Source organism: Poromitra crassiceps, assembly GCF_964638095.1.
Source record: "Poromitra crassiceps genome assembly, chromosome: 2".
NCBI classification, from domain to species: Eukaryota; Metazoa; Chordata; class Actinopteri; order Beryciformes; family Melamphaidae; genus Poromitra; species Poromitra crassiceps.
In genome coordinates, this window is record NC_139624.1 from 21,774,137 (window position 1) to 21,791,260 (window position 17,124).

General features: G+C 43.1%; 1 protein-coding gene across 1 annotated transcript in view; it reads left to right on the forward strand.

Annotated features, from left to right (window-relative positions):
- The window catches only part of slc38a4 (solute carrier family 38 member 4), a gene marked incomplete at its 3' end in the record, with an annotated part of 67,232 nt that extends 59,261 nt beyond the window's left edge, over positions 1-7,971 (forward strand). The window contains exons 14-16 of the mRNA XM_083651591.1: positions 1,224-1,368; positions 4,480-4,577; positions 7,870-7,971. Of these exons, the coding sequence (XP_083507717.1) occupies positions 1,224-1,368; positions 4,480-4,577; positions 7,870-7,971 (345 nt within the window). The remainder of the gene's footprint in view (positions 1-1,223; positions 1,369-4,479; positions 4,578-7,869) is intronic.
- Between the last annotated feature and the right edge of the window lie 9,153 nt (positions 7,972-17,124).

The window sequence follows — 17,124 nt, forward strand, 5'->3', positions numbered from 1 at the left end:
TTCCAAAATTCTGGGTCGATACCGATTTGTTGTTGTTATTCATTCCCCCTTTTGTGACAGGGAATTTCAGGAAAGAAAGAAAATCTTCATTATAAACAAATAACTGAACTATCTTAAAGTCTTTCAGCCCTTCATACTATCTTTGGATGAGCACAAATTCAATCACACAAATTTAACTATGAAACAAACAACCTTTAATATAAAAAATGTCCACGTACCAAAGATTCTTGTTTGAAAAGTTACTTTCCAAAGCGTTTTTATCCTGCTATACAACTACCTACATTACTCAACGTTGAATGTCTCAGATTACCAACAGCGCATGAACATACCTACATATTCCACTAGGTACTGTACAAGTGTGTGGAATGGGAAGCAATCTGTTTGTTGAATCAATTAATAAGCTGTTAAAACAACATGCAGACAAAGACAAACATTTTAATTGTTGAATGTCAACTAATAAACTTAAAATGTTACAAATACTCTGTAGACTGTAGGTGGACTATCCAAATAAAGTGTTACCTAATGGATTACAAAATATGATATCTGATGTTATTATCTTTGGCTGAGTGGTGTGTTTTTGTAACCTGCTGGGAGACAGGTGGATCAGGTTGACTATCAGAACAAATCAGTTACAAGTTTGCTGTGAATCTTGATCCCTGTGGGGAAATAGGGCAACTTTCGGATACTATATATCCACATGTTCTAGCACCTGATACTAGGTAGATAAAAGTATACTCCAACAATGACTACATTTACATGGACTGCAATAATCTGACCATTGGCCTTATTCTAAAGACAATTCCAATTAAGGTGTTTACATGAGTTGCTTATAGAATATGCCATTCATATTCCTGTTGACATACATTACAGAGCAGAGTCTGATGAATGACTGAAGACACGCCCACATGACATGACATGACTTATTCTGTTTAAGGTCATCAGAAAATATTTGCCAGTGTTTTATTCCGAGTACGTATCTTAATTAATTAATATCGAAATATTGCAGTCCATGTAAACATAGTCAATCATTTGCAAATGCTATTTATTCCCGCTTTTCTTTGCTATTACTTTCTTAGACAGTTTCTCATGAGTTTAATATCACTTCATGAAGAACCGTGATCTGATCTGATTTAATTAGTCTTAACGAGCCACAGAATGGAGTTGGCCAGGTGTGTGACGAGCTGAGTGTGACGAGAGTGTGTGTGTGTGTGTTTGTGTGTCAGATCCGCTCATCTATCACCATGCTGCTGTTCAGCGGCAGAGAGTTCAGCTGGACGCGCCACCTGCTGCTCGCCGCCGCCATCCTGGCCTTCACCAACATGCTGGTCATCTTCGTGCCCACCATCAGAGACATCTTCGGCTTCATCGGTGAGTACGGGAGGGAGCTGACCTCTGGCCCTAACCCAAAACACAAGGTACCTGCCTTGGATATAGAGTGGGAATGAGTTCTAAAACCCGGAAGTTAGCCTGGTTCCCGCGTCTGGAAGTCAATGGGCTTTTTGTCTGGGGGTTTGGTTGGATCCCTGAAATAAGTGTACATAATGTGTACACACACACACACATATATACTGTATATAATATATATATATATATATATTATATACAGTATATGTGTGTGTCTACACTGTATGTTACAGTAAAGATTTTTTAACTTGAAATGAGAAACCGAGAACTTCAAAAGCTCTCAACAGAAACACTGTTGCAGTTGTCAGTATTGGCATCATTAGAATGGCAGCACAGGCAGCTGAGTGTGTAGCAGCTGAGTGTGTAGCAGCTGAGTGTGTAGCAGCTGAGTGTGTAGCAGCTGAGTGTGTAGCAGCCATAAACTGGAGACTACAGAGAGTTGTGACATCACCACAACCACCATCACCCTGATCCCGTCCACCATGTTATTATCCCCGCTGCTCCCATGACGTCTGCTGAGCCAGTACATTTCCATCCTCCACATCGTTCAGCTCAGCTCCACACTCTGTCCGCTCGTGCACGTTTTGGTTTGCAATAATAATAAAAAGTTAGTAAAGAAAAAAATGCTGTAAAAGGAAATAAGCAGGAAAGCCACAGCATAGAGCATCAGCTGATAAGAGCAGACAGGGAGTCCAGACCTGATTAGTTGTTTCAGTTCAGAGTTCGCTTTCGGGTTATTATATTCGTCAAACTGGTGAAAGCATGGCGGCTTTAAAGTGTCGAGTGGTGTCAGCCGCGTGGGTCGCGTGAGGCGTTCGTGACCTGAACACTCCTGCTCTGGGTGCAAACACCACAACACACACGGACCTGAACACTCCTGCTCTGGGTGCAAACACCACAACACACACGGACCTGAACACTCCTCTGCTCTGGGTGCAAACACCACAACACACACGGACCTGAACACTCCTGCTCTGGGTGCAAACACCACAACACACATGGACCTGAACACTCCTGCTCTGGGTACAAACACCACAACACACAGGGACCTGAACACTCCTGCTCTGGGTACAAACACCACAACACACACGGACCTGAACACTCCTGCTCTGGGTACAAACACCACAACACACACGGACCTGAACACTCCTGCTCTGGGTGCAAACACCACAACACACAGGGACCTGAACACTCCTGCTCTGGGTACAAACACCACAACACACACGCAAAATCACAGGCTCTCCACGGCTCCTTGAGATCCTTTCTGAATTTGCGGGCGGGGGGGATCAAGGCCTTGAAAGTTGTTGAAAATAGACATAAATACGTGGGTCATTGAAACTTTGAAAGTGCTTAAATATATATATTTTGTGCAAGAATAGAAATTGAAGTTCTTTTGATATTTTGGTAACACTGTCGAAGAAGCTCATGTTTATGATGCATTATGATCACCTGTTTATAATGCATTATGAGCACATTCATAAGGCTTTATAAAACTTTATACATGTTTATCCTCATGCATGGTAACTATAACAACACTTATAAAGTATTATAAGGGGTGGACATAATGTATTATAAGTTCAGCATTCATTATGCTTTTTACCTCCATGCCAAAGTGAGATATATATATACCGTAATTTCCGCACTATAAGGCGCACCTGAGTATAAGCCGCAGCAGCAAAATTGCCTGTTTGTTACATATATAAGCCGCACCGGACTATAAGCCGCGGGTGTTTTGATGTTTAATTACCATATGTAAGGGTTCGTGCACAGAGGGGATTGTCGGGAAAGAGATGGCTGTTTGGGGAAGCTCCCATTTATTAACATTTCAACAAAACAAGCATATCCCGCTGGGGATCTTTTCTTTTGGCATTGTGAGACGCTTAAAAATCACCATCGGCGGGAGCTTTACTCCAGATGCTGTGCAGCCAAGAACACAAGTGAAATTCGTTCTCTCGTGACCTGTGGTTCTCAACGTGATGGACGATTCACCTTTCTTGTTAACAGTCCTAGTGAGAGGCAGGTCGAACGTCAAAGGCACTTCATCCATATTTATGATCTGCTCCGGTCCGATGGAATATTCCTTGATCTTTCTTTGTGTGAATTCGCCGAAGTTTGTAATTTTCTCCTGGTAGTCGGGAGGGAGTTGCTGACACACAGTCGTCCGCGCCCTGACGGACAGTCCCTTTCGTCTCATAAATCTGAAACACCAGGATGGTCCACCTCTAAAATGTTCAATTTTCATTTCGGTGGCGACTGTTTTGGCCTTCAGTCGGATCTGAACGGTGGACACACCTCGGCCGTCTGCTCTCTGTGTCAACACCCTGATGCCAAGGTTACGTGCTGCTGCTCGATTTCCTTCTTTCCTTCTTCTTCTCGCCGCCATCGTCGTAACACAGCCAGTTCTCCATCTTTTGAAGCATGATGTTAGATTACAACGAGCTAGTTGTGTGGCTTAGCCTTCCAAAATGTTGCCGTTAGTTTTTTAGAATGTAATACCGGTACATAGAATTGGGAATGTTACATTCAATTTCATTCAGACTGTCTTTCAGGCTCAATCGCTGCCATTTTCCCCCCGGAGCGAGGGAGGAGGGAGGGTGTTTTACTGTAGTGGCTGAGAGAGCGTAGTGGCACAGTGCTCCAATCAGGTCGCGAGGCACATTTTTTGCAACATCATCCAATCAGGGTCTCGCTCTCGTAATGTCTGTCTTGCTCTCGTTCTGCCTCATACCAACATCCATAGATTTTGGAGGTCCCCGAGCGGCCGTTAGCTGATAAAATCCATAGATAAGCCGCACCGTTATATAAGCCGCAGAGCCAAAAAACGGGGAAAAAGCCGCGGCTTATAGTCCGAAATTTACGGTATATATATTTTTTTGCAATTTACTTGCAGCCAGCAAATACTGCTCATAAGTCCTCATCACACCTGTGTTATAGTATCATACCATTGCTAATAACACGGGGGGTGGGGGGGTACAAACCGATCCATTTAGCCTAATACTGTATGTATCACGTCCTGAGGGCGGCCATGTTGGATGTAAATGAAAGAAAGTGTGCGTTTCCCCTTCCGTGTTGTAGGTGCCTCTGCAGCGACCATGCTCATCTTCATCCTCCCCTCTGCATTCTACCTCCGCCTGGTCAAGTCTCTGTCGTACCGCTCGCCACAGAAGATCGGGGTGAGTGTGTGCACACGCACCCACACACACACACACACAGAGTGCGCCAAAGTCACTTACAGTCTGGCACGTGCGCTCAAACACACACACACACACACACACACACACACAGAGAGTGCACCAAAGTCCCTTACAGTCTGGCATGTGCGCTCAAACACACACACACACACACACAGAGTGCACCAAAGTCCCTTACAGTCTGGCACGTGCGCTAAAACACACACACACACACACACACACACAGAGTGCACCAAAGTCCCTTACAGTCTGGCACGTGCGCTCAAACACACACACACACACACACACAGAGTGCACCAAAGTCACTTACAGTCTGGCACGTGCGCTCAAACACACACACACACAGAGTGCGCCAAAGTCACTTACAGTCTGGCACGTGCGCTCAAACACACACACACACACACACACACACACACACAGAGTGCGCCAAAGTCACTTACAGTCTGGCACGTGCGCTCAAACACACACACACCCACACACAGAGTGCGCCAAAGTCACTTACAGTCTGGCACGTGCGCTCAAACACACACACACACACACACACACAGAGTGCGCCAAAGTCACTTACAGTCTGGCACATGCGCTCAAACACACACACACACACACACACACACACACACACACACACACACACACAGAGTGCACCAAAGTCACTTACAGTCTGGCACGTGCGCTCAAACACACACACACACACACACACACACACAGAGTGCGCCAAAGTCACTTACAGTCTGGCACGTGCGCTCAAACACACACACACACACACACACACACACAGAGTGCGCCAAAGTCACTTACAGTCTGGCACGTGCGCTCAAACACACACACACACACACACAGAGTGCGCCAAAGTCATACAGTCTGGCACGTGCGCTCAAACACACACACACACACACACACACACACACAGAGTGCACCAAAGTCACTTACAGTCTGGCACGTGCGCTCAAACACACACACACACACACACACACAGAGTGCACCAAAGTCACTTACAGTCTGGCACGTGCGCTCAAACACACACACACACACACAGAGTGCACCAAAGTCACTTACAGTCTGGCACGTGCGCTCAAACACACACACACACACAGAGTGCACCAAAGTCACTTACAGTCTGGCACGTGTGCTCAAACACACACATTGAGTCGCATGTAATTACAGACACATGATGTTTGGTCATGTGCTCCTGAGCTCACTGCTCATGGGTTTGCATTCCGGTTCGTTCCCACATAGAGCTGCAAAATGATTAGTCCATAAATCAGTCGAAAGTTAAACTGCAACTACCGTAAATTCCGGACTATAAGCCGCGGCTTTTTTCCCGTTTTTTGGCCCCTGCGGCTTATATAACGGTGCGTCTTATCTATGGATTTTTTCAGGAAAAAAAAAAAAAAAAAAAAAAATCTCTCTTTTTTAGCACTCTTTCTAACTATAAATCCACTTCTGTTTTAATTTCCTCTCTTGCCCTCTTTTCACCACACCGCGGACACTGTGTGCACTGTAAAAATAAACAACGGTGGTGTTGTGTTATGTTGTTTTGTTGAAATGTTACGGTAATACGGTAAATGGGAGCTTCCTCAAACAGCCATCAATGGGCCCGACAATCCCCTCTGTGCGTGACCACTTACATATGGTAATTACGGTAAGCAAACGGCCACTCGGCCATCAACTCCCTCCCCCGACTACCAGGAGAAAATCACAAACTTCGGCGAATTCACACAAAGGAAGATCAAGGAATATTCCATCGAACCGGAGCAGATCATAAATATGGATGAAGTGCCTTTGACGTTCGACCTGCCACTCACTCGGACTGTTAACAAGAAGCGCCCTGGAGGATTCTTTCACCAAAAAAAAGCTTTGCTCGTTCTCGACAGCATGAGAACGAGCAGTAGATGATCATGAGGTGGTTTTTCAGACGTGTCGATATAGCAGTTTATCGAGATGAGAGGATGAAAAGCACACACTGGTGCGGTGGTGCTGTCTGAAGTGAATACAGTGACTGTGAGTAGGCTAATACATTGCACACGTTTCAGGTGCAATTATAGAACCAAATCAGCCTTTTCCCCCCTCCATCTCTAAATCGGACCAGTTGTAGGCTATTAGGCTACCTTTTTTCCTCTGCCTGTCGCGCTGACTGCATTCACGCAGCCAGCAACATTTTGCGACTCATTTTCTTTTGAATTGATAATCAGGCTCGTTTATATGCATTGTAACTTCATGTTGGGATTTCCATTGACCATTGGTTGGATTTGAGCATGCAGGGGACGGGATATGGGGCAGATCCCCGTGCGTAATCACTGTGGCAGCTGCTGCAACGGGGAATCACTCAAACGCAACTTCAATGGAAACGCCTACAAGTCGCAATTGTACATTGTCGAAGTTGTAGAAATATCGCAATTCTTTTGCGAAAAACTGTAATGGAAACACAGCTATAGATGAAGAGGAGTTCGTTGGTTTTGAGTGACAATGAAGGAGAGAGGAGAGTGGTTGACGAAGCCACCCTGAACCTGTTCGTTTCCGACACTGAAGATGAGGACTTTGGTGGTTTCAGTACGCAGGAAGAAGAGGAAGACGAGCATTAGTGACTTGACTTCTCTGGTTACAGGTTTGCTGCACATATAGCCTATTGTTGTGTGATTTTGTCTGGGGATTAGTGACCTGACTTTTGTTTTGTTTTGTTGAAATGTTAATAAATGGGAGCTTCCCCAAACAGCCATCGCTTTCCCGACATTCCTCTCTGTGCACGAACCCTTTCATATGGTAATTAAACATCAAAACACCCGCGGCTTATAGTCCGGTGCGGCTTATAGAAGAAAAAAATAGTCAATTTTGGTCCCGCGGCTTATACACCGGTGCGTCTTATAGTCCGGAATTTACGGTATTTATTTTATAATCAATTAGTCGACACTATTTTCCAAGGAGGGGGAAAAATATTAAAATTCTCTGGTTCCAGCTTCTTAAATGGGAATATTTTCTGCTTTCTTTAGTCTTCTATGACAGTAAACTGATTATCTGTGGGTTGTGGACCGTTAGTCAGGAGGACAAAAGACATTTGAGGATGTCATCTTGGGCTTTGTGGAAAAAGCGATCGGTATTTTTTCACCATTTTGTGACATTTTATATATAGACCAAACAACTAATCAATTAGTCGAGAAAATAGTCGCCAGATTAATCAATAATGAAAATAGCTGCAGCTAATGATTACCTGCTTCTCCCTCCCTCTCTCTCTCCCCCCCCCCCCCCTGTCTCTCTCTCTCTCTCTCCCTTTCTCCAGGCGGCCATCTTCCTGGTAGTGGGGATCATCTTCATGATTGGCAGCTTGTCTCTCATCGTGCTGGACTGGATCCACAACCCTCCCGGCACCGGTGCTCACTAAGCCCCTCCCCCTCCCAAAATCACCATCCCGGATTCACAGCAGCACCCCTCCCCCCCCCCCCCCCCCTCACCCCCTGTCCCGCCTCCCACCGAAGTTTGCCTCAACTGGTCCAGCGTTTGGGGGAATCGGGCAGAAGTTCCTGAAGTGAGCGCCCCTCTTCTCTGTCGAATTCCAAACGTCACCCCGTAAAAACCGACGCTTGCTGTGCTGCGGCGCCGGGCTTCCACATCCACCGCTTTCCCCAGAAAGTATTAATGGAGGGAATCTTATCAGCTGTTTTTTTTTTTTTTTTTTTTTTTTTTATCTTTATTGTTGTTGCTGTAAAGATTATGGCATGCTGTGACACGATGGACACCACATGTCACGAACAAGAGAATCGAAAACGGACTGTGGTTTAGCCTGCCGCCATCATCATCATCATCATCATCATCATCGTCATTTCCAACTACGAAGAGTTGGAGCAGTATTTCTGGGCCCTCGCCCGCAGCAGCTCTGTGAACTTCCATACGCTGCTGAGGCGAAGCGCGTCCTCAGGCAGGAAACAAGGAGCACTTCTAACATTATGTTTCACTTTGTGTGTAGATTGATCACACACACGCACACACACACAGGCACACACAGGCACATGAAACATGTCTACAGCCCCTCCTCTCATCACCACTTGTGAACGAAACGAGAAACTACCCTTGATTAAATCAATCAAGTGGGCTCATCTCAAAGCAAAACGGTTTTAATTGTGGACCTCTGCTGCTCTGCGACACGTGGAACAATCAGACACTTTTGCCAAAGTCGACACGCACCGTGCTCGATGTCCCCTACGAGGCGAGCGCGCTCGGCGTTGGCTGCCACAGAGAGACGTGCGCACGCGTCGGCTCTGAATGTACATCGAGTGTATCTACTGAACTGAAACCAGTGTGGTACATACTATCTTACTTACTTCTCATTCACGTTCTGTGATGTTAGACGATCAGTTACGCAATCATATAATTGACTATCGTGGCGTTGTTTTTTTATGCAATTTGCAAAAACAGACATTCACAAATGAATTCCAAAAATGTCACTTTTTTTTCTTAGTGGCAAAAATGTAATTGAGAACAATCGTTGGAGCTGAAAGTAGTCAATATGTAGATACAAGATGCCAAAACTGGAGTAAATTGATTTGAAATAATCTCGACCCATAAATATAATCCACTGACCTCAATAATAGACAATGCCATCCACTATTTTTTGGACTCACGTTTGGCAGTAAAGTGTTGTCTGTCGCCATCTTGGGGTCTTGGGCAGCTCATGTGAGATGGGGGTTTCCCAGAGCCGCAACAACGCCTGCTATTGGTCCGTGATCGGCAAGCTGCTCGATCACTGGACAGGCAACCTGTCAATCACCCCCTTTTCTATTGTCTATTTTACTCCAAACGGGCAAGTTATATAAAAAATTACCCCCCCTACACAGGTGTTATGAAAATGTGAAATTAGCTATATAGACCAAAACCGTGTTTTGCCCCATACTGGAAACATGTTTAATCCTGTTACAAAGTCGGGCATTTTAACATGGGCTGTGCTGACAGGCGATCTGCATAATGTCAGTCTTTTGCTTGACGAGTCGACAAGTGGATTTTATCCACTTGGGTTTTAAAAGGCTTTCACCAGCCTCAAAGGTCAGAGGAGCAGGCAATCCCTCCATTTAAGTGAAAACATGAAACTCACCAAAATTTGAAGGTACAAGATTTTCACCTGGCAGCGACACAGGACTGCAACATGATAAAAGACGCCATCAAGAGGCTGATTTGTCTGCCGTTTTGGGGTGTTTTTCAACCTTTATCCTGAGATCATATTCCTCTTTTTAAAAAGCAGGGATTAGTCAGAAACTGGATGGTAAATATATGACAACGCGTGGACATCATCATGCCTGTTGCAATCGAGGCACCGGCTATTTTCGTGAGAACACCAAACCACGGGTCACATGGTTCCTACGTGCAAATTCTGGGATTGGTCACAAAAACTTTTTCTCCAATTTCTCAGTCAAAAGCTGAAACATCTGTTCCATCCTTATCTCTCTTTTCTTTTGCCATATTCTTTGACGTGGTCAAAGTAGATTTTTTTAATGTTGTAAATGGGGGGGGGAACATGTTCATTAGATAAAATCACTCGTTCCACTAAATTCAGATAAGCTGGTGTTCTCTCTTAGCTGTTGTTTTTGAACAGCTGAAGCTATGCAGAGGTCACTTATTATTCAACTTTGAGGATCAATTATCTGGAGGTTACCAAACTCAGCGGATCGTTCACCAGTTATCAGCTCGTTATATAATTGAGTGTTTGTGCGCTCTTGTGACAATTCAATCATTGGACATAGACTACATTTTCCTGATTCCTGTTTTTCCCCCCAACTTTTTTTTAACATATAAAAATGTATCATCCTTGCTGATAAACAGGGATTTCATGTATTTTATGATTTTAATATTTTTCACAAATTGTTCCTTTTTGGGATACTATTTTTGATAATTGGCCTCTCCTCATACTGGTGAAAAATCACTGACAACACCAGTACTTAATAACGTCAAAACCACAGATTGTCGTCTCCGCCCTCGTTTCACTTCTTCCCCTGAGCCGTTACGGTGTCGTGAACACATCCAGCCAAAGTGGACAACATTTATAGATCCTTTGCGGATCTACATACATGAAACAAATAGATATTTCAAATGAAATAGTGTATTATGTGCATGTTTTGGATTACAAACGTGGTCTTTTTGGACAATTGTATATGCTTTGTAAATAATCTTTATTATATGGTACACTGACACTCATTTGTCTCTGAGAGGGTTGCTGGGGTATTCTGCCTTACAAGTCGTCTGCAATCCTGTGTTTGTTTTCATATATATATATATATATATATATATATATATATATATATATATTATACATATATATATAATGTATTGGATTTTTTTCTTTTCTCTTTGCTGTATGACAATAGTTTTATCTTTTCTTCCTTTATTGAAGCTTGTATATTTGTAGAAAATGTTATCTCTATCAATCTCTTTTCATGTTTTAATGGTTAAGCGTCATATCAGGATGTATTCATGTCGTCAGATTCACCAGCCTGCTTCGTTAAGCGTCATATCAGGATGTATTCATGTCGTCAGATTCACCAGCCTGCTTCGTTAAGCGTCATATCAGGATGTATTCATGTCGTCAGATTCACCAGCCTGCTTCGAAACGCCGACTCCCAGAGCTTGGGAAACGCGGCACGTTTCCGTAGCGCTGAGTGAGGTACTCTGCTGCCCCCGTGTGGGTGGAGCTAGCCAACACATATCAAAGCCACAGAGTAAACAGTATTGAGGCAGGATCCATTTCCAAAACAAAACAGTCCCTCTCAGTAACACTCAACGGCCCGATGTTCTGTAGCCTATTATAACCCTTTTACAGGGTTGATTTTAGGTATGAAAGGGTTGACCCGGGTTGCCTGACCCAGGTTGGCGACCCACCCGGAGAGGTGGGTTGGACCAGGGAATGGCACCACCCGGGTTGGTATTTGTTATGCTAATAGCTAATTGTTATGCATCTTTCCTGGGTTGAGAGACCCAGGTCAGTCTGAACCCGTGTTGACTGACTTGGTGTGAATTGACAAAAGAAGGGTTGAACATGGGTCAAGTAACCTTGGTCCAATCCTGGGGCCAAATGTATAAACTGTTTATGTATAAACCGTTTAAACCATGTGTACACATGAAAAGTGTGCTGCACCACTTTTCACACAGGTTTCCCAATGAATAAAAATCCACAGGCCATGAGAATGTACAGTATACATCTTTAAATCCACGGGCTGCATACCGGTACACCTCTTTAAATCCACATCTCTCATGCAGACTGTACCCAGCCTTCATCTGACTAGTGTCATTCTGGCAAACCAGGATCATGTAAATGTGAATTTGGGTGACATTTTATTTCAAGCTTTTTTTGGGCGTACACATTACTACACCTAAATATACATATTCTATATTTGGCCCCAGGCTGTTGGTATGAAAGTAGCAGAAACAACACTACAGGAGACAGAATATCATAAGCTACACATGGTTCGAGAACTGCGAGAACGCATTATGATTCGTTACAGCTGTGTACTTTTCTTTGGAATCGCAGAACTTGATATGGACCTATTTTCTCATCAGATTCTTAAGCTACATTCTACTACTACTCTCGTGTTGAAAACACTGGCTCTTCCAGGACAATCCCGAGACAGCTCTAGTCCTTATGCCTTATATCGTGCTGTATGCTGTTGGTTATATCGCTGCTGTCAAAAACACGTTTTTTTGGCACGTTTTTTTCCCGTCATTTTACTTGAACTGAAGCTTCCCACGGCCCATAACCATTCAAGCTGTAGGAAGCTTCAAGACCTTTGGGCCCATATGACGCATTGAAGACCCATTATGAATGTTCAGAAATGGATGGTTCGCAGTGGACAAAATACTCACAATTCTCACAAATGTTGGCCTGCAACCTCCTTTCTGCCATCAGTGGCTTAAGGGCCGTGTCCACGGGGAGCGAGGAGCACATTATCACTGCTTTTTGGGGGGTTCCGGGTGAGAATTATTCATTGATTTATCTTGTTGGCTTCATGTTAGCTTGTCATTTACCTTGTTATGCTAGCTAGCTAACGTTAGCTACTGTACTAACTGTGCTCGTTGGAAGCGCTCTCTGGGCAACGCTCCCTGTGGACACGGCCCCTTACGCCACACCACGGCAGTCTGTGTGCTAGACTTATGATTGTCCCTTCCTCACGTCTAAAGGGCTCGTCTTACCATGAGAGGCGGCGGGGTTTTGACCGCGTTATTTTCTCAAACGCCACACCTGGCTGCAGCCCCTTTAGTGTCTCAGGTATTCTGGAAGCATTTTTCTTTCGGAGAACCATCGGCTATCTTCTGTCAGGTTCGCTTCAGGAGTGTGTGACGGTGTTTGAGTACGGCGCTGTACAGAAATGCGACCCCAAAACCACCTGCCTTATTTTTGTACGGGGCCCGCGGGCCTCGCTCGAGGCCCCGCTGCCGTTTGTAATGTCTCTGCTTCCTGTGGATCAAGCTGAACATTCACATTTGTAATTTTGCCCAAACAAAGGGCCTTTCTTTTGTATCCGTGAAGCTGTTTCATTATCATGAACAATAAAAATGTGAAATGAAAACTTTTGTTTTGATGTGTTTTTGTGATGGAAGTTCGATGGTATTTGATCGATCACAACGCATGTAAGCAAAACCGAGGCAGGTGATTGGAGAAATCAGCAGATGTGCCCGCCTTCAGCGGATGTACCCGCCCAGAGCCGTGTATATCCTTTTGGGAACTATTGTACTCTGATTGGACTAATGAGCGGATGTCCCGCCTAAAGGCTCATTAGTCCAATCAGAGCTAATAATTTTCATTGGAGTTTCCCTTTCCGTTTTGACCCAAGTTTCCCCTGCAGGAAGTAGATGGGTAGGTGGGAGCATTTGCAAATTGCGGGAGCCAACGCGTCTGTTTTAGGTTCTCAAACGCCTTTCAGGTAGGCCTAAAGTTCATATTTGGAAAAATCACATTTATAACTTGTCTTTTTTTAGAGCATAAGGGGATGTAATGTAATGCTATAGTAGCAGTGGTTTGCCATTAGCCGTGCTATTGTTTACTTCCGCTTTCCAATCCCAGAAAATGGCTAATGCCTGGCCTAGCATACTGAAACTGGCTAAGCCTGGCCTAGCATACTGAAACTGGCTAAGCTGGCTAAGCCTGGCCTAGCATACTGAAACTGACTAAGCCTGGCCTAGCATACTGAAACTGGCTAAGCCTGGCCTAGCATACTGAAACTGGCTAAGCCTGGCCTAGCATAGCCTACTGAAACTGGCTAAGCCTGGCCTAGCATACTGAAACTGGCTAAGCCTGGCCTAGCATACTGAAACTGACAAAGCCTGGCCTAGCATACTGAAACTGACTAAGCCTTGCCTAGCATACTGAAACTGACTAGTAAGCCTGGCCTACCATACTGAAACTGGCTAAGCATGGCCTAGCATACTGAAACTGGCTAAGCCTGGCCTAGCATACTGAAACTGGCTAAAAGCCTGGCCTAGCATACTGAAACTGGTTAAGCCTGGCCTAGCATACTGCAAATCAAATTATTGGTAACACTTTACAATACTGTAACACAAAAATTGGGTAGTTACTAAGGAACGAGTCAGGAACGAACCATTAGTTCATGATTAGTTCATGAATAGTTAATAGGTAGTTCCTTAAGAACTGACCATTAGTTACCATGTTAACGAACCAGTAAGTAATGATTACTTCCTTAAAAAAATATGTTTTTTCTTTTTTTCTTTTGCTAGTTCATGAGTAGTTAATGGGTAGTTCCTTAATGACCCTTAATGGTAGTTCCTTAAAGATCCTTAATGGTAGTTACTTAAGAACTGACCATTAGTTACCATGTTAACAAACCAGTAAGTAATGATTACTTCCTTAATTTTTTCCCGCTAGTTCATGAGTAGTTAATGGGTAGTTACTTAAGAACAGACTATTAGTTACCATAGTTGTTACTAGGGAATTAATCATTAGTTCATGATTACTTTACCATTAGTTACCATGTCTGTGCCCCCTCAAGTAAAGCAGGCTATCATACTTAGTTGTTACTAGGGAGTTCATCATTACTTCATGATTACTTTACCATTAGTTACCATGTTTGTGCCCCCTCAAGTAAAGCAGGCCATCATACTTAGTTGTTACTAGGGAATTAATCATTAGTTCATGATTAGTTACCATGTTTGTGCCCCCTCAAGTAAAGCAGGGCTTCATACTTAGTTGTTACTAGGGAATGCATCATTACTTCATGATTATCTTACCATTAGTTACCATCACCCTACATATAACAAATAAATACAAGAGTTGTTCCAGGTGAGGTTTGAACCCTTGGCCCCAAGAACGCAAGATTATTAGTCTCTACCAAATGAGCTATCTATTTGTTATAGGGTAGGGTGATTGTAACTAATGGTAAGATAATCATGAAGTAATAATGCATTTCCTAGTAACAACTAAGTATGTAGCCCTGCTTTACTTGAGGGGGCACAAACATGGTAACTAATGGTAAAGTAATCATGAACTAATGATTAATTCCCTAGTAACAACTATGGTAACTAATAGTCTGTTCTTAAGTAACTACCCATTAACTACTCATGAACTAGCAGAAAAAAATTAAGGAAGTAATCATTACTTACTGGTTTGTTAACATGGTAACTAATGGTCAGTTCTTAAATAACTACCATTAAGGATATTTAAGGAACTACCATTAAGGGTCATTAAGGAACTACCCATTAACTACTCATGAACTAGCTAAATAAAAAATAAAAATAAAATATTTTTTTAAGGAAGTAATCATTACTTACTGGTTCGTTAACATGGTAACTAATGGTCAGTTACTAAGTAACTACCATTAAGGAACTACCTATTAAAGGAACACTCCGCCCATTTTCAACCAGCTTTGTATCATTAGAACATCAGTACTATATCAGAAAACTGTAAACGGTTTTGAAGTCTGTCATTTAATTTGACAGTTATTGAGTGTTAAAGTGTGGACCAGTGGTCCACACTAACTCAAATTAATAACTCATTAACTCAAATCAACTCTCAATAACTGTCAAACTAGATGAATGATGAATAGTTTGACAGTTATTGAGAGTTGATTTGAGTTAATGAGTTATTAATTTGAGTTAGTGTGGACCAGTGATGTCACTGGTCCACAATTTAACACTCAATAACTGTCAAATTAAATGACAGACTTCAAAACAGTTTACAGTTTTCTGATATACTACTGATGTTCTAATGATACAAAGCTGGTTGAAAATGGGCGGAGTGTTCCTTTAACTATTCAGGAACTAATCATTAACTATTCATGAACTAACAACCCGATCTCCAAAAAAATTGTAAAATAGCAACGTTTGTGGACAAACGTTGGTATTTTACAATGTCGGCTAAGAAATTGTAAAATGGGAACGTATGTGTCTACAGCGGTGGGCGTGGTTTGGGCGTGTTTTACGGAGATTTTCTGTTTCTAACCCCTCCCCCTACTCTAATCCTAACCCTAAAATCTCAGAACGTTACTATTTTACAATTTTCGAGCCGAAATTGTAAAATAGCAACGTTGGTCCATATCGTTGGTATTATACAATTTTCTGTGAGACTGTGTTGGAACTAATGGTTAGTTCCTGACTAGTTCCTCAATAACTACCCATTTTTTGTGTTACAGTATTGTAAAGTGTTACCAAATTATTTAACCGTTTCATAGCCCCTGCTGCATACTATAAATTAGCACTGCTAATTTATAGTATGCAGCAGCCTACTGCTAATTTAGCAACTCCTTCAGCGATGATGATCAGCAACTAAGAATGACACATGGCACATACACAGCACATAGCAAACAGAGTAAAACATCATGGACTCTGATATACTACGCTGATTAGGTGATTGGGATCAGCTGGAAAGGAATACCTTGGGCTGATTGGTTATTGCCATGCAGCGTGGTAAACTGTGAATGGATGAGGAGACAGCATCAGTGAAAGGGGGTGAGCCTAGCAATGAATGGGTTATACAACCTCAAAGACAGGGGGCATGCATCTGAACTGGGTGTTAGCTGCTAAGTAGTCTTCATTATTGAAAATAGTCCAAGACATTATTAGTCTATATGAAATCACTGCATTCCACTCGTGATCTTTCCTAACACGCCCTGAAGAAGACCCTGTGTGGTGGAAACCGGTCGGCGGTGATGATTTTAGTTTTTTTGTCTGAGCCAAAGTTGGATAGCCTACTTCATTCTGAACGTTTGAATTACAATTTAACTTTGAGCTTTCAAAGCAATTGCAGACAGTAAATGTGGGGAAAGGACAAAGGTTTAAGATGAATTTGCTCAGAAGGAATAATTTCTAGTGAGTTTGTGTACATGCATATCTATTCGAGGACCCCCTCAGAGAAAGGGGTTTATCCTCCAATAAAACTTTGAAATTAAAATATCTATCCCTTGTAGAAGTAGCACGTGTGTGCGTGTGCGTGTGCGTGTGCGTGTGCGTGTGCGTGTGTGTGTGTGTGTGTGTGTGTTTGTGTGGGTGTGAGAGAGAGAGAGAGAGAAAGGGAGAGAGAGAGTCACCCACTCTTAACAAATCC